Source organism: Pempheris klunzingeri, chromosome 18 (assembly GCF_042242105.1).
Source record: "Pempheris klunzingeri isolate RE-2024b chromosome 18, fPemKlu1.hap1, whole genome shotgun sequence".
Lineage (NCBI taxonomy): Eukaryota > Metazoa > Chordata > Actinopteri > Acropomatiformes > Pempheridae > Pempheris > Pempheris klunzingeri.
Genome location: NC_092029.1, coordinates 6,735,647 through 6,755,036, shown reverse-complemented (window position 1 = coordinate 6,755,036; position 19,390 = coordinate 6,735,647). Strand labels below are relative to the sequence as shown.

The 19,390-nt window shown below is 41.3% G+C and overlaps 1 protein-coding gene across 1 annotated transcript in view; it reads right to left on the bottom strand.

Moving 5' to 3' along the window:
• The window catches only part of plcb1l (phospholipase C beta 1-like), a 101,397-nt gene that overhangs the window by 58,994 nt on the left and 23,013 nt on the right, over positions 1–19,390 (bottom strand). The window contains exon 3 of the mRNA XM_070848842.1: positions 13,612–13,680. Within this exon, the coding sequence (XP_070704943.1) occupies positions 13,612–13,680 (69 nt within the window). The remainder of the gene's footprint in view (positions 1–13,611; positions 13,681–19,390) is intronic.

Here is a 19,390-nt window from a genome sequence, read left to right as displayed (position 1 = left end):
TCCCGACATCCCCAGACCATCTGCCAGGCCAGGCCATGCCAGCCACCAAACCAACCAGCCACCTACCACCCTCGCATAACGCCCCATTTGGTATGGCATCTGTGTGCTCCACCGATCCGCCAACAAAGGATTACTGAATGTTTAAACAAGCCTTTGGATATTTAACAATATACAAAAGGCCATTTATTCCTATGGTCTATGTTTGAGCTGACAGTGATCTGGGGACACCCCATTTCAAGATGCTACGGTATTATTGACACACATGATAGGAGAAATCAAGACTCCATGTGGAACTAGCCTCCATATCTAATTGGCTTTGATTCTGTGTGACTAATCTTTGATAAAAGATGATAATCATCCCACGGTTGTTCTGTGCCACACAACAGACACCTATGGCACCTCCAAGTTTAATTAGACAGTCTCCGTTCCTAATGGCAGACCAGGAGATGTGTCTAGACAAGATGCCTGGCGCCTGTTAACAAGACAAACAATTGAAAACAGCTGATTATCAGAGAAACCTTTGACTTGTAATCTCTGCTAACACTGCTTAGAAATTTGGTTATTTTTTTCTGTGTGAGACAAAAATAGAGAGAACCATAATAATCCTCAGCTCTCACAAGAGTCACTGTCTGCTACTTTTGTTTCTTGGCCGTTGTTCAGGAGGGGAACAGAACAAGTTACGGAAACAGGCTAGAAGGGTTTTGTATAAACATTATGTTTGTCAATCCTCTTACTCACTTCAGAAACTTGACAATTGACAGTCATATCAAATTCTGGGAACTTAATGATTTGTAAAGTCTCAGCTAATGTGGATCAATGCCTCTTGGATATAATTCTAACCAAGAGTCACAAAAATAGCTGTTTACTGTCATAACGGATGCAGGCCAAATATAATCTAATTGTCTTTTCTATGCCAAGCTAAATCATGGACAAATCAAATCATAAATCCATTTTCTTCCACACTCTTTACCACTCTGAAGTAAGGCACATGAAAACTGTCAACATGGTTGGTGGACATAATTACAACTGCCTCACATCACTGTGAGTACATGTACACGCATGTCCTGAAGACACACAAGTATCCTCAATATAAACAGGGCCAAACAGCAGATGGAGACTGTACACATGACAGTAGTTTTTGGGCGCAGACTATTTTATCCTATTCAAGCTAAATGCCTGTCAGTTGCTTTAGATAGAAGTGCTTCCTACAGTGTAGTATGTAACAATAGGCCTTTGAGCAGAGCAGCTCGGCTTGGAGAAACGCTTGAATAATTGCACTACATTATATTAAACAGTATGGTGAAATAATTCCACCTGCTGAATGCCTTTAAGTTAATATATTTCCTGATGTTAATGAAAAGACCTGCCTTAGTATTGAATGTTGACTAAAGATACTGTTTGAAAGGTAAAGAAATGTGGCAAAAGTTGGTGTAATGAGGTTTGTAAGAACAAAAAGGTAATTGAGCTGAGTTATTCTACTGACTCCCTCCTGAAAATAGGATTTTAATACAGCACATGAGGCTATAATACTTGTTAAGTGGACATGTTTTTTCCAGAGAGTATTATCAGCATCTCTGGTAAGTGTTACACTTGTGAAACAGAACCTGTAGTCTGTCAGCTACCAAACCATGTGGTGTCCAGAATGGAAGTGGGGAGAGTTTTTCAGCCAAACAAATGGCTCCAACAAATGTAATACAACTTCCTGTGGAAACGAATGGAAAGAGAATAAAATCATTCAAGAGGTGAAAAGACAGAGTGTCCAAGTTCTCGGATCCAAACGTAGTTTATCCGAACATCGCTCAATGGAGAAAAACAAGTGAGAGTGTACAAAAAAGTGTCCTCCTTCTCCATTTGCTCCGTTTTTTTGGAGAGGAAATAGTTTGAGGGAGCTCTGTGGTCTCTGGAGCAGCAGCATTAAGAATCAGACATTTTCTTTACTAACACCCCTGAGATTTACTATCGAAAACCAATTAAGTCTTTGGCGTGCTTGTGTGCTTGGAGGAGATCGTTGTAGGGAGTGAGAAAGGTCAACCGTCTCTCTTTATGTCTCTGGATTATAAAGGTCCCTAAAATACACACACACACACACACACACACACACACACACACACACACACACACACACACACACACACACACACACAAGCACACAAACTCACACACTACGACGCACATTTATACATACAGCTACAAAAATGATCACCCTCCGCTCCACCCACTGGCCTCACCTATGTGATTAATGGCGTTAGGAGCTGACTAGTGTGACCAGGGTGACAATCATCAGAATTCCCAAGAGCTGCTCCTTCATCTCGACCATCCTCCCCGATCTGTTCAGCACATATCTGTTATGATTAGATGGATAACAGTGTGGTGGGAGACGTGGAGGTGATATTGATCACCCCCATTAAATCTGAACAAATTAGTGAGGAAAGGGGAGAAACTGTCTTCTGCCTGCGGGCTTGTCTGCGTGTTTATTTAACTACGTGATTGCACAGTCTGTTTCCAAAATGAGGTATCTACAGTTTGAAGTGATCAATGATCATCAGCATTGCTTCATTAGCTCTGCTTCATTAGTATTCATGATCATTAAGGCAGTAAGGCAATTTATAGTTTTCAATTAAAGGTATGAGACATTTCAGATGTTTGCTTACAGAACCATCAACTTTTTAAAGGTAGATTCATTTCTTTCTTTCTAGATCATTCATGAAAATGGTTCTAAAGGTGTGCCAGAGGGGCGTCATATCTTTCAGTCCATCTAATAGCTTACTGAAGATTTATGAGCATATGAAGGACTACAGAATAGCAAGCTGTCACATTTGCTGGGTTTGGCTAAGAGCAGATGCTGCAATAGACTGTGTTTTGTGGAACTTTAATACTTAATGAAACAGAATCAAGTATTCAGTCAAGCAGAAACAACTTGTTTTTTAACTCTTGTCCCTAAATCACTTCTAACAGATCTCAGCTAACAGATCTCAGCAAATGTTGCTCCAATTACTGTAGTTAAACAAACTCCCTTGACTGGCGGAGACATATGTTTTTCACCCAAAATAGATGGAGAGAGGAGCAAAGAGAACAGAGGCAGAGAGAGAAGAGAAGAGAAGAAGAGAGGTGTGAAATGTTTCTAGACGAGAAGAGACTTAATTAGTGGTTGATGCGATCGTTTCAATGCCCTCCTGTCAAACGGAGAGCTACCGTGTGTCAGAGAGCCTTTCCTGCCCTTGTTAGCTCCATGCTCATCCTTTCGTCCTTATGGTTTCTATGGTAACAGACCCATCATACTGGTCATAACCCTCATATTTCATACTCACCTGCAAGGTGGGAAGTGTACATTGGTATGTGGTATGTGTATGATTCAGTATGTGTGTGCAGACAGTGTGGGGGCAACTGAATGTCTCCACAGAAAGCGAATTCAGGGGGTCGGCGTCATTTCACAGAGTATTAATATACAGGGGTCATTTTCTGAAATAATTACATTGATTAACAAGAAAATTTGAGATCTAGATATCACTATATATAAACTATGGTTTGTTTCTTCTCAATTGCAATCTCATTTTAAACAAAAAAAACAATAAACCCAATCATTAGAGCATATAACTTATCAATGGCTTGACTGTGAATTAAACAAAGTAAGGTGCAATTTTAGGGTCAGTCTACCCAATGCAGTCAAACATCAACATGCTAAGCAATGACTGGGATCCCTTCCTGATGGCTAGGAAACAGCAACTGGTTCAATACAGTGACACTGACAGACTGACAGTCCCTCATGAAAGAACAGCTAAATCAAGACTGAGATCAGTCGATAGTAGGACAGTAAGGAGCTACTGATTTAGACCAATAGTAAGGCACATGTCAGTGGCAGACTAAATGAGCTACTGTTAAGATTCATGGCTGCTATACTCTACAACAATTATTCCAAACACAATGAAATCAACCAATCAAAGAGGAAGAGAGGTGTTGACTGCACAGTACACAGCTCCCACAAACCTCCCAGTTAGTTGACTTTAAAGCCATTGAGAGTGCATGAAAGTCCTTGTTTGAAGACTGACAAAGAAGTGGAAATAGACAGCTAAAAAACAATGGATAAAGGATTTAAAAAGCTAGCTAAAAGACAATAAGCATTTAAAATAATCCACATTTTTGGATAAACAGTTAAGATAACTACCCAAAAATAATGGATCAATTGTTGAAATAACTGATACAAATGAATGGATAAACTGTTAAATTAAAGTAACCAAAAAGTAATGAATAAATGGATGAAATATTAGCTAACAGTAATGACTGTGTGGCTGAGGGATCCAGCTTCTGCCACTCTAAGTGGTAACAGTAGACAAGTAAACAACTACTTATTTTGTGTTACTGAACATCCACTTTAAAATCAGTCAAAATGGCACATGGTGTTAATGAAGGGGCACATGTGCTCATCTGATAGGTATGTGGGGGTTCATCTATCTATCTAGACTGTAAGCATGAGCTGACCTTCCCCTGCCAGCCTGAGGAACTAAAATGAAAGACGAATGGGGGTCTGTGTTAACACCAATTTTTCTTCACCAACTAAAATGCTGACTGGTCTTTGCTCTCTGGTCTGACAGCTCTCATCTCGACTGGTTCTTATTTGATCGGCCACAGTTCCACTGAGGCGACCTTTGCAGGGTTAACAAAATGTCACATCTGATTTCACTGCGGGCATCAAGTGACTTGGAGACGTGCTCCAAGTTCCACTGGAACAGACTGACACCAGCACAGTAACTAAAGAAAAGGGTCACTATGAGCCCAAACTCCAGTAATTCATTTGTTTCCACGTTGATAGTTTTCATCACTTTTATTCTTTCAGGACTTTCTGTCCTCCAGCTGAGGTGCAGGCTGCTCAGTCATGATATAACTTTTCTTTTATAATTTTTCTTTCCAGTGATACAAATCAAATCTCCACCAGTGCAACGTTTATATGTGTATACAAGCATTTCTTTTCTATCGCTTTTTTCAAATACTGCTGTTTGTGTGTTTAGCTCCTCTCCTGTTGCCGTGTGTCTGAATTGCTTTGTAATTTAATGAGACTTTGTGATTGCACCTAACCAATGGTCTTCTGTTTGAATTTCTTTGATACAATGCACAGCGCACGGAGCTAGCTGAACTAAATTCAATAAGAGGGACATCTGAGAAATAAATACAACGACTTGAATGTCTTATATTATTGGATGTTACATCTTGTTTGTGAAGCTTAGGTTGAAAAATGATTTTTATTTGTTTTGGCTGATCCATAAAGGAGAAAACCAAACCCATATCTCTTGTTCTGTCTTTAATTCTTTTCAGTACCAAGCTAAAGTAATATGAAAAAAGACGTAATATATACACAAATTCGGGATTCAATTCTCTTTTTAGGGTAAATTGCTCGCGACATTCCAGCTGAGGTTCTGCTAAAGGTGGGAACTTTATCTGCACAGGTGCACCATTGTGTTCCTTCTGGCCTTTTCACCAAGATAGTCATCTCTGGACCCACTTGGGTAACTCTCCTTCTACGTTTACACAGGCCGCTCTGTTCGTCATTACAGTCTCTATTTCATTTGTTCATTCATTCAGTCATTCTTTTCCTCATTCATCCTGGTCCAGCAGCTCGGTCTCATGTTAGCTGGGAACAGTAGGAGCTTCTGAGGTGGACCAAAGACAGAGCGAGCATCTCCTTCGATTTCTCCATGAGCGTTAATGAGATGGCCTGCTTCACACCAGGGGAATTTATATGTGTGCGCAGGGATCACTGAAGTAATTGACTGAGGAATCAAACCCAAACCCATCAAGGTCCATTATGCTAACCTTTTCTTTGCTTCGTTTTCTTTAGCAGCCTTTTATCATTCGCCACTGCTGCTGTCACATCGATGCATGACCCTGATCAATTGCTTGTCTTTGACTGATGACAAATGGTGCTGCGGGTTATTTTATGAAAATCAATGAGTCCATATACCCGTTTACTTTAATCACCTCTTACTGCAAGCTGCAATCTGCCCTGCGGCCAATCCCCCTGATGAAAACGATAGTGAGGTATCGGTATCCAATCTCTTCTTCACATATTGGCACTGACTGAATTGACTCTCTGATTGAGAGTGCCAGACTCACTAAGAGGACTGAGGGAGTTGAAGAAGGGAGGGGATGATACATGCTTGGATAGTGTGATGGCATGTTTATTTCAGCGACCACCATGTGTGCCATGAATATGATGGCGTGAGTCTTGTGTGTATGCTTGCGTGCATCATGTATAAAACGGGAGTGTGTGGGAGTTGTCTCTCCAGACCCTGTCAACTGACAGACAGTTTCATGGCTCTGTGCACTAAAATGTCTCTGAGCAGAACCTGCTGGAGGGGGGGGGACGAGCCACCCTCATATTCATTCACATTTAGCACAAGCAAAGCTCTCCCCTTTTTATTCGATGACTTGTGCTGTATGGATCTATTCTGCTCTACCCCATGAGCACTCTGGCAGAGCTCCTCACTCTTCAACTGCAAGAACATTTCAAAGAGTCCCATTAATTTTCTTTAAAAGTAAGTCTTGATATTGTGTGTTTCAAGCTTTGAAATTGAAAAGAATAATGTCTACCAACTGATAAAGGACAACGGAATTGTATTAAATCTTTTTATTGGTACAGACTTAAATGTGCCAATTAAAGGACAGCTGACCTTGTCATTGACAGAAAATAAAACTAGCAACAATTTTTATAATTTCGGGTTTCGAGACGGGCTTTTGGACTGTTGTCAGAGAAAACAAGACATTTGAAGTCTCCTTGGACTTGGGGAAAATGCAGTGGTTGAATGATTTTCAATGATCATGTACCCAACAATTAATTGATTGACTGAAAAAACAATGTGAAGTTTCCAATCATGAAAATAATCACTAGTAAAAGTGCCTAATCATTGTGCTGAAAAATGTGGATGGGTGGTTAAACCCAAGGCTTCAACTTATGATCATTAAGGTCATCATTATCAAATAAAGTGGTGGAAATTGCACTCAAGAAAAAGCCCAAGGTGATGTCAACAAATTGCTTGTTTGTTCTGACCAACATTTAAAAAATGTATTTATGAGTCATCACATAAGACAGAGGTGGAGAGTTTTAGCTTAATAAATACCTAAATAAATAAGTAACTATCAAAATATTATAAATCCTGATTATTTTTTCTGTCTGTGTACTAATTGATAAACTAGTTATTGTTTCAGCTCCAGTTTAATCCTCTGTTCCTCCTCACGCACACACAATCTCTCTGTCTCTCAGCCATTCGAACAAAAGCCTTAACAGAGACTCATTATCACTGATTGTCCCCCTAAAGTTTCCTTTCACATTCAGCTGCTCATCTCTAAAACCATCTGTGCTCATTTGCACAATTGTCATTCTTAAGGATTTGATCATTAATACGCTCCAAAACACTAATGGCTTCAGCCCACTGTTTTAACCTATGATTTCAACACACTGCCATGTCACACTAATCAACAGCCCAGAAGTGAAAGCAACATGTGCTGCCAACATCTATCTGACTAAATCTCATAGGTTAACACTGATCGCTGCATGTCAGCCTGTAAGCAGGAACCAGGGATATTATTTCTCTTTGACTACAGGGGACTGTGTAGTTGTGCAGCAGGTGGGACCGGGTTTTGAATTACGATTAGTCTCTCCAGGATGTGGGTGAGATGGTTGTTTGCATATATATTACTGTGTTGTGTCTTCAACCCAGGCTCATGCACACATCATTACATCATTGAAATGTACTGAAAATAACACATAGCACAGATATTACTGGGATCCACACACACACAAATAAATCAACCAGTGGCTCAGGGATAAGCTGATACACGGCTCAACTGGACTTGCTATAAATGTTGGGCATCACAATGTACAATATGCTGCCATCAACACAGGCTATAGATGCACCTGAATACTCATCAAAGCTGTTGTTAGGTTATATTTGGTGAGAGATTTCTAACTTCTATTTAAACCCTCATTGCTTCTAGTGATCTCCTCTGCAACTGTAACGCAAACCAGAATTATAGTTTCTGTGGACTGTTATGAAAAGTTTCATGAGTCATCAGCTGAAGTCATATATCTTAACTGTCTGCCACACATTTTGTTACAAATACAGCCACTTATATTGACAGTATGCAGTGTGCATTACATTATAGTGCTGAATACCAAGCACACAATATACGGTCACAGAACCCATGTTACCTAATATTTCCGTTCTTCCTCAGCTATTTATCTTGTCATGTGGGAGTGTAGCTGGGTCCAGGGTCAGACAAAGGCCTTGCCCACTCTTACATCGATAGATGTGAAGGGCTGTGATTGTTGGAGCTGGAGTGCACACTGTGACCCCAGCCTTCATCGATACGCACCAGACAGCACAGATGATGGAAATAAACACTGCCACAGCAAGAACCTTTCCTGTAGCTCAAAAAAGCACGCTGTGCAGGATAGATTCTAAAAGGCATTCAACACTTGTATGAACCTATTAATATTCATTTCTTTTCACATTTGTTTTAGCTTTAACTGACTTATAATATTTGTGATCTGGCATCCAAAATTGGTTTCAAAGTGCAGCTGACTCAGGATCTGGGTCTATTTTCTGATTTGTAACTGAATTATGGAGAAGAAAAACAATTGGTAAGACACTGCTCCGCATTTCCAAAAATAAATGCCAGGACACTGATACTGTATGCCCCGTTTGATGTTTACTCTCAAAAACGACGTAATCACTGCCTTAAATACAGTCATAACACAGCTGCTTTGAATATACGTTGGATAAGGGCAGATCTAAAGTCTACAGGAGCTTGCTGTGTACTCAGAGGAGCTGTTTAGCACTTACTGCTGTGGGAGATGGAGCTTTAGCCGACTTTGTTGGCCAGACAGAGAGGTGGTGATAATGGCCTGCTGGCCTCTCCTAGATCCTGTTACACTGCTGGGGACACACAAGCTGCTCTGTACTTAGCAGCAGTCCTCTCTGCTGCGAGCTTAGATTGTAACAGAGCTGGCGGCTACTTCCTCTCACCTCACAATAAAAGTCTAAAGGAACAAATAGCTCTGGAGGAAATGAACATCGGCGGCTTGATTCTGTTACTGACTTTCGTTCATTACATTTTTATTCACTATTAAAACAACAAGGGAAGCCAGAATACATACTACTACTTTTTTTAAAAGTATTTCTGATGATGCACATAACCTTGAATAAACAGTTCATCTTTTAAAATTACCCATATCAATCATTGTTATTTTAACTGCATACTGTGACAGCATAGTTGTTTTCCAGGTTTATTTTCCAGCTTTATTTGGGATATTTCCATGTGTTTCTCTGCTGATAACAATGGCTGCATCAGTCCAGACGGCCAATCTTTGTAAACTACCCTCTTTGACGAGACCTCAGAAATCAATTTGTTCCCCTCTCAGCTGATTGGGATTATTTTAAGATTTTAAGTTTGTGCAGACCTCCACAAGCAAGCATGCCTTCATGCGTGTCAAATTCATCAATACTATAACAAAATCTGTCTATTTTGAGCACAACTCCTCTGCCTACATCCGTCCGCTACACCCAGAGAATCAGCAGTACCCTCAGGCTCACCATGCATGTATCATGGGATGGATAAGCTATGTGATCCTCGTGTCTTGTTTAACACACAAACAGCAAAATAATCACCTGGCACATGACAGACTCATGCTGGGGTAAGATAAGAATATCTGAATTATCAGACCACATTCTGTCTGCACATTCTGAGCTCCCACAGCTTAACAGCGGCTGTGCTTGATGTCTTACCTTCAATATAACAAATGGGAAGGTCTGAGAATGGAGTCTGAGATATAGAACACTAAATCATTAAGGTTTTCCATTTTCAAGATGTATATTACAACCATGAAATGAACTGAGAGATATAACATGCATTGAGTACAAGCAGGACATTTCAGAGACAGATACAGTATCTGTTTGGTTGTCAAAGAGAAAGAGAGAAAGCATGTCATTTTGTCTGTCAGACACCTACTGTAAGCGGCATGATGAGATGCTGATTACATTTTGTTCTTGCCAGTTCTGCTAAGAAAGAACAATTCAGACAGAAGAACACTTCCAGAAAGCAGAGGAGCTGCCTTACAATAGGCCCCTCACAGAGTGCAAGGAGGCAGAATAAAGTAGAGGGGAAAGTAGAAGTTATCTGAGCACAGTTATGTAGACGTATGCTTTAAGGTGAAGTGTACACAGGAGATGGCAGATGTGATTGACTTTAGCTGTTTGGCTGGTGCTGAGGAGAGGGAACATGCTGTGCAGGAACAAGCTAATCTGCTGATTTAATAAAGAGCCAATATGAATAGATGGTTTGGAACGGTTAGGACCTGACCATCGGCTTCAGCACATGTAAAATGATAAAGATTTGTGAAGATTTTAAAGAGCACAAAGTCCTTTGGTTTGCTTTTTCCACAATTGAGGCTTGTTATTGTCCATTGTCAAGGTTTTATTTAACCAGACTAATAAATGAAGGCAATAGAGTGGCAATCAGTCGAAGGCCAATATCCACTTAGAAACTGACAATTTGAGATGGACAAAAATTCTACTTGGTAATACAAAATACTTGAGCTATATAAAGTAAATGAAATGATAAACTAATGAAAATATGATGCATGTTCATCCAGATGATGACAGAGGTACAGATGCCACTGCCCAAACACACAGCAACAGGAAATGTTTTTGTTATCTTTTCTGCCTGCTGTTCTCTGTGTTGAATATGGCAAACCTGCTGGCTATTTGTGGGTCTACGGAGTGGATGATTATTAGTGCTGTGCCTCGCTCACCAGACCTAAGGGTGTGTGATTTATTTCTAGAGCCACCCGTCAAACAAAGGTTGCCTCTTGTCACTCTGACAAGCGGCCAATCTAATCAGCCTGAATGATGATGGGGTGGACACATGCTAATTAACATCATCATCCTGAGCATGGTGGAACAAAGGACGCTGCTTTTGTCGTGCTTCGTAATTCCAGTCAGCGCCACAGTGTTTGTGCTCCTGCGAGGGATTTGTGCTTATACAAGTGCACGCAATGTACAAATGATAGAGATCGTTCCTCTCTATCAAATGTATGTGTTGTGAATATGTGTGTGTGTCTTCACAGTGAAAATGTATGAATCATAACTGAGAAGCTGCCCGTGGGCAGGGTGGCATAAGTTCATCAGAGGGCAGACGGGCCGCCCGCACACTGCGTCGAGCCGATGAACACAGCAGACTGCTCCAAATCTTAATGACGTTCAGACAGAAATTCCGATGCTGCTCTAAGACAGTATGAAGTAAGTTGAGCTGTAGCAGAAACTAGAGCTCAAAAGAGGCGAGCCAGCCCAGCCTTTCCATCTGGAGCCCATTTCAAGCCAGTCTGCTGAAAATGATCGTATCTGAGTCTGACAATATTCGGCTGAGATGCCGGAATCTTGAGTAGCACAATGAAAGCACTTCTGAAGCTTTTAACAGACATGTCATCACGAGGCCAACATCTCATCTTGTCTTGGTAAGTGTGTTGGTTTCCTGCAATTTGCATGAATGAATGAATGCTGTTAAGGGAGCTCTTGAGCGAGAGCAGAAGGAACCGTATGAGCTTTAAAGAGTAAGAGAGCGCATAAATATAAAACCAACTGACCCAACAACAAGAAAGTAAAAATAGAAGTTTTATGTGCAGTATGACTTGAATGAATATTGATAGAAAGAAGGAATTCCTCTCTCGATCCACTCCTTCCTTATATTACCCTCTCATGTACCTAGATACAACCCTAGACAGAGAGCACTGATATATAATAATATATTGATCAGGCACTAGAGGGTATCATTTTAAACCCAGGGTTATTATAGTGTATTTGGAGCACAAGCACCGTATGGTAATTCATGCTCCATAGTCAAAACATAACAAATAAATGTATTGTGACTTTTGTCTGGTGTGTGTACTTCTGCCTTTACGTGTCTAAATCAGTAGTATGTGTTCTGCATAACCAATAGCATCATTTTCAACAAGCTTTTTGTTTGACAGGAAAAAAACATTCTCTCCACTTTTGTGCGTTTCTTTCAAACTGAAGTTAACAGCGCAGTGATCCTTGTAAAGCCTTCACAATTCTGACAAGATCCTTAAGAAATGTGAAGGAGAAATGCTTGAGAGGCAAGCCATGAAAAGTGCTGTCCACTTACAGCAACTGCTGTCTGGTATTATCTGTGCTTCTTGCCTGACATCTTCTTTTGACCTCACATCATCTCGGTGTCCTTCATCCCTTCCTCTCAACCTCTCTTGCCTTCTGCAGACCTTACATAAAAACCTCCCCTTGCTTTTCCTTCCCCTCTTTCTGCTGTCCTCCCCCCCCCCCCCCAGCCTCTCTCCTGGCCGCCCTCCCTGTCCTCATCTCATCAACTCTTCAGACAATGTGTCTCACTGGTGCTCCCATTACAATGCCCAGGGTGCATCACCGCTCCATCTCCCAGTAATGGATTTCCAATGCTTCGACCATCTTACCTGTCACGTGGTCATGTCTCCTCCCTGGGTAGCATCACTCTGTAAGCTGTTTAGAAATGCATGAATCCTCTCTGTGTTATTGTACTCATTCCATCATTACTCACTCCCCAGACAGACCAGCAGTGCGCGACCCCCATTCGCTTCTCCTGCTGCACTCAAAGTCGAAACGATGAAGACTACCGCTGCTATGTAACAGCAGCACATTGCAAGATTAGCTAGATCCAAAAGATGTATGAAATTGAATCATTATGCGCGGATATATAACAAGTAAGTGGATTAGAATGCAGGTTATTGTTCTAATCATCGCTTGGTAAGTGGGAAATTAACTGCGAGAACCGAATTTGGCTTTATAACTGCACCAGAATGAGCCAAATTCCTTGACAGTTACAGAGTGCCACATGAAGAAATGTGTGTAAAAAGTCTCTCTCAATGCTCAAAATAAACAGCATTTTAATTGGCTGTGAAATAGCAATTTGGATACCCTGGACGTGTCCTGGGAAACCATCCATGTACTATTGCAGTGAGGGGTTTGTATTCAATGCATATTAGCCAGATCTCAGCGCCATTTCACCCTCAATTCCTCACATCTGTCCTCACATCACCGTCTAAAAACTATACTAAATATGTGCTGATGGATTGTCCGTACAGTTATGCAGTAAAAAGTAAAATACAAAGTTCTGAAGGTCACATGGATGGCAAATACATTAACTACAACTTTCATGCAACTACACTGACATCTAAACATACAAATCTCACGGTTAAATGGCAACCAAATGTTATTACATCCACCTGAACGAATTTCAATCCTATTCACAACAGAGTTTCTGGCTAGATGGACGCAGACAGTGTCTGATTCATGGTTGGGCTCACACCCACTCATGGGTTATGTGCAAAAATAAACACAAACACTTACAAAGCATACCATTACCTAAAAAATACCCTCCTCTGTCCTTACAGCACATTGCTCATTGTGTTCCAAGAGCCTCAATAGACAAAAGCAAGAACAATATGAAAACTGTTAGTCTTCATTCAATACGTAATATTGCAGAGACAAAAAAAACCCACAAGGCATCTAAATAATGAATACGTTTTCATATGTATATCCAATTACGTAGGCTTACCTTTGGCGTTTTGGTGCATTTTCCATTTCTGGCATCTTTTATGTATGCTATATCCAGTAGGTCTGTATCCTGTAAACAAGAAGCACAGCTAGATCAGTGTCAATGTCAACCAAGTGTTAATTCAAAGGCTTCAAAGACAGTTTAGGACACAAAGACATTCTGTGCCTATGGGAGCTGTTTGGGATCCAAGGCGAAGGGAAACATTTCAGCAACCCTCTCCATTTCCAAACCTGCCACCTTTGGCTGAACGCCTTGTGTGTTTGTGTGTGTGTCTAACCATGTGTGTTTGGGGACACACATTAACCTCAATACCGGGCGCAATGTGGGAGTCATTCTGTGTACGTAGATAGATGCAACCCTTGTGACACTCCCTGCGAAAGTGTCATTGCAATGCTGTGCACAAAATTAGGACAAACGTGTAAAGTTCCCATGTTAACTGATGACCTGGCTAAACGAGCACTTGCTGTCCACGAGCACAAATACTCAAAATAGGTTTTGGAAAATGCCCTCATGCCCGTTCTGCTGGGACAGAACAATGCAGACAGACTGGTGTGGTATTCCAGAAACCAAAGAAAAAGGTGCAGATTGTGTTTCATGACAGACAATATCCTCAGCTGCGACACAACACTGGAATCACTGCTGGCATGGAAAAAACCTTGGATGCAAAACAGTCCACTCATACACAATATTCTGCTTGCCACAGCTTGGCTGGAGTCAGCTGTGTGAGTGCTGGTCAATTGGGAAAGAGACATAATATAGCACCCTAATGGAGACAGGCTGAAAACACCATGAATATCAACACTGTGATTTAACCAAAATGTTAAGTGAGGCCCTGTGTAACAGCATTTCAAGGAAATGGGAATCTTGGCTCCACTGTTGATTCATTATTGATACGGCGATGTGGGAAGCCATGTCAGAGCCTCTTGCTCCATCTTAGAGCTTCAACATTTCACATCACAATGTTGTGATGGAGAGGCACAGTTGAACAGAAAACAATGTGGAGAGGAGAAGCTTCTTACAATGTAGTACAAAGAATTGAAATCCTTCCTTCTTCTTGAATAACTGATAACGTCCTGGTAGTAATCTGAACCTGGCCTTTAGCTCCGCCTCCAGCATGCCAAGAGGCAACTTGTGTCCATCTGTAAGTGGACACACATCATCCGATATGCAAGAACTCATCCGTCAGTCCATTCTCGCATCCATAGATCCATCAACCAAATGTTATATGTGTATTTGCAAGCCTATTGTCAGTTAAACAGCCAGTAATGTGGTTGACAGTAAATACACACAAAATTCAATCATACAGAAGGCCTCTGCTGCCTTCCTTCAGTCCCCACATCCCTTTATCAGTGTGGATTATCTCTTTCTCCATCTCTCTGAGAGGGAGCCAGGACATGAGGTTGAAAATTTACCAGAGTGAACGGTGTGTCCACTCAGCATTATCCAGGGGCTTGACTCAATCTCCAGCTGCAATGCTGGTATCTGACCATCTCAAGGCCATGAGATTGGTGGAAAATTGCACCCAGCCATTCATCCTTATCTAAAAATCCATACCTACCTTAGTGGTCTCCAAAGATTATTTTCAATTTAATCTATAAAATTTATTTTAGTGTATGTTGATTTTGTGTTTGTTTTTGTCTCCTTTGAATTCTACTACCTATAACAGATAAAAACTGAGACTTGTTCCTATTCTGCTGGTTTACATACATTTTCTTTTTCATTGTAAAGGCATATTTAACTTGAGGAATAAGAAAAATTTAATCTTTTGGCAGCCATATGCTGACGTATTAGCAAACTATTGGTCACTTTGCTACAGTAGATGCACTGCCACTGTCTGTCTCCATAAGGAGGTGGAAAATACAGCACTCTACTCTATGGCTGTAAGCCACGAGGACAAGTTATTCCTTTTCTGCAGTGCATAGCATCAATTAGACTGTCCCTGTTTGCACAGAGAGAGCCTGTGAGTCAAAGGTTAACGCCTACATCGGGTCTGCAAATGCCTGCCTTTGAAGTCTCTTTAGAGAGATGGAGCTCCGCACGGGGGCCTGGTGGAACAGTGGGGCTTCAGGAAGCAGCTCACTGATGGGGTCCTTTTTCATGCCCTCTAGCCCTGCACAGTTAACACAACTCTAAGATGGTTCAGCGTCATTGGTTGAGTGTTAACCTATAGAGCTGACTCATTAAAAGGTAAAGCAAACTGCCTGTATGGGTGACACGCTACTCACAGCGTGTAACTCTGACATTGCATGTGTTGCCATTACTGTAATATCCAAAGGCCTGTGTCAGCATTTGCTACAGTGTGCAGAGTCTTATGGTGCAGATGTAAATAAAAGTTGATGCCAATGACACTTTATCAATATTGGCTTAGATTTATGTTTCAAGAAACTGCGGAGTGAGTTAATTAAAGCACTTTCTTCGGTCTAGCAATCCAGTCATTATTTCTCATCTCTCATTTACTTCCTATGACATATGTTCTTTATCTGCTCACCTCTCTTTATTTATCACACTGCCTCTTGCTCTGTTTCTCTCTCTCTTATTTCCCTCCCTCTCTCAGCGCATTTCTGTGTGTATCAAAACAGTAAGCAGGGATCCAAAGCGTATTAGGATCCACGGCACGTCCAGGAAGCGAGCAGGGCCAGCAGGAGAGAAACTACAGAAATTAATGAACATGCTTAGCCCTGGGCTCTGCTTTCTGTGCCTGTTTGTCTATCTCTGCTGTCGCAAACAACATCAACATCGGCAACATGCTGCCTTTCTTTCAAAATGAAACCCATTCCTTTTCCATGAAGCAAGTAAGGAGGGTGGTGTTTATATGACACTTTGCAGGAAATTCATCAATAATCTGTGAGTCATTTTGTTGTCAAATGTGCTTCTGCTTCAGGCACCTTGTACATCTAATATGTATGCCATGTCCACTCTTTGTTATCCTTTAATTCGAAGAACACTGAGTTCACTTGTGTATGAGATGTGATATACAAAACTTGACTTGAGGGCTAACTGGGGAAAACCTGTTACAAGGTGCTTTGATTTAAAAAGTCTTTACTGAGCACTTTTTACAAAGGGGCTTGCAGAGTTTGGCCAGGCTCGTTGGTTTTATAACAAAGAGTTCTTTTGCTTTTGCTTTTAGTCGTACAAGCAAAGGAGGGATGAGTCGGTGTGAGAAAAAAGGGAGAGAAGCTTAAGGAAACATGGAATGGAAGGTGTAGATGGAGAAAAGGATCAGTGGAAACGGTGAAAGCTGAACGGCTGAAAGCCACAGGTTAGCTTGCTCATTTACCAACAGCATGCTTGACAGCCTCCGGGTTCAAAATGGATGTGCACTCCACAGGGCTCAGGGCCTCTGCTGAGCAACCAAGACAAGGGGCAAAGAAAGGGAAGGCAGGAAAGAGGGAGAGGTGAATACGCACAGAGCAAATAAAGGGGGAGATGTGTAAGAAAGGACTGTTTTTTATCTACTGTCAGTGTGGGGAGAACATACAGCACATTCACTTTGATGACAGACTTCAGGAGTGCTCTATAATAATAATGTACTGTACTGTACAATAGTTTTATTTATCTGAATAATGACACAGATCATTAATCAGCTTACAAGCATTTAATGGCTAATTCCACTCTGTCATGTTTCATCTACGAGCCTGGATGTCCATGTCAGGTTGCTGGCCGGTCAGATGTGCTTTGCTTACAAGACTCTTGACAGGCTGCCAGTTTGTGGCATGAGGTCACACAGACTATACTGGTACAACATGTCAGCCCCTAACCCCCTCATGCTACTTCATTGACCAAAATTAGCTCTCATAAATACAGTCTGTATCCCAGGACTCTTTAGAAGCCTGGGCCGGGTCTTGGCTCTGTCAATACACACAGCACACACAAGTTGGATAACAACACATGTAAAAGACGAGACAGACGAGGAATTTGGTTTATGTAATGCAGAGCTACGTGACATTACCGCGAAACAAGTTAAAAGTGCCGTATTCTCTATGCAATGTGTAAGAGTGTTCAAAGGCCCACTGACGCAGGGTGAGAGGAGTCCAATCATAACCAGAGGTAATACTTAGGTGGAACAAAACACACTACAGCCTCACAGATGCTGTGTCTGTCCCAGTAAGTGGCCCTCTAGTGACATTCTGCTGCTGGGAAACATATACTGTTACGAGGGAAAATGGTGCGTGGAGAGTTGTGCTTGAACTTGGTTGAGAGTCACATCCACTCTGCGGCTCCACTCTTGGGTTCCTATAGAGAAACTCTAAAAACCCGGCAGTGATTAAGTCACAACCCTCCTCACTTGAAGTGACTGACTAAACAAAGAGGGAGAGAAAGCTGCAAACACTCAGACCAAAGAGGAGAAAGCTTGTATGTACTGTAGGAGGAATATTACTTTGTGGCCATTTTGCATCAACATTTCTGCACATGTAAATTATGCACAGCCTCTAAAGACCTTGCACTGAGGTTCTGAGTGCTGCTTTCTGTCCTTCCAGTAGTCTGAGGTGGCTTAGTATCTAAAACTGAATGCCCTATTACACTTTAAATTATTTCCACGGATTAAATGCTTTATTAGGCAGCATAAAGTGGAGAGTGACAGCAAATGAGAGAGAGAATGAGGTATGGCATGCAACAAAGGCCGTGAGCCAAATTGGGGAGTCTAGCATTGCCATGAGGCAGCCCAAGGGCCTATTTAAACTGGACAACTAATTCACTCTGTTTTTATCCATCCAACTTGTTCTCCAGTTCCATCCCTTCTCTTCCTCCGCAGCATAAAAATTTGAAATAAAACCTTCAAACAAATCAATGCTCTGTCATAACCAACCAACCAAGAGACGAAGAGGTGAATGCAACTGAAGGTTTGAAACAAGAGTGATAGTGAGAAAATGTGGCTGACGTGCTCTAGAGCCATCTAAAGTATTCTTGATGGGTTGGCATTCGGGCTGCAACTAACGATTATTGTTCATTATCAATTTCTGTTTTAATCTTTTGATTTAACTATCATTGATTTATTCATTTAGTCTATGAAATGCCAAAAAATACTGAAAACCTGTTTTGCCCGAGTCTAAGATGTTACCTTGATTTGTCTGGCCAACACTCCAAAATCCAGAGATATTCAGTTAATGAAATAAAATGAGCTGTAAAATGTCACCAGTTGTTGGTTGCCATATCTATCTATTTGTTAAACGTGGACTGATGAGCCAAGTTTCCACAGGCTGAATGGAGGATTTTATAATGTAAGTAAAGATTTTCTCAAATGCTAGCAGGTAATGCAGTGAGGATAATATGTAAGCGAGCTGGATAGATTGTGGACGTGGACTGAAAGAGGATCCACCTCTTTCAGAATTACTTGGTAGAATCATAATAACACACATGTCTACAAATACGATAAGAATTTATTTTGCTGCATTCAAACAGCTACAACTACACGTATGAAAGTCATAAAAACAGAGAGTTATGTCATTACCATGTGAGATCACGTGACTTTGGTAATCAGTTTGAGATGGGTTCATGGTCAGACAGATAGGAAGAGGACATAGTGATTAGAGGTCAAAGGGAATGAAGGAAGAAAAGCCGGCAATGAAGGCGTGAGGGAAGAATGACTACATGGGGAAAAAACACTGAGGCCGAGCGGTGCAGGAGTGTGGCTTTGGCTGATAGTGGCTATCAGCAAGCCGACACGCTCCGCAAAACAGCCAATGCTGAGATAAAGGCCACAGGAAGCTTTGTTCTATACGTCAGTGAACACACTTATGCTTGCACTCACATCAGGTAATGCACACACTCACACACATAA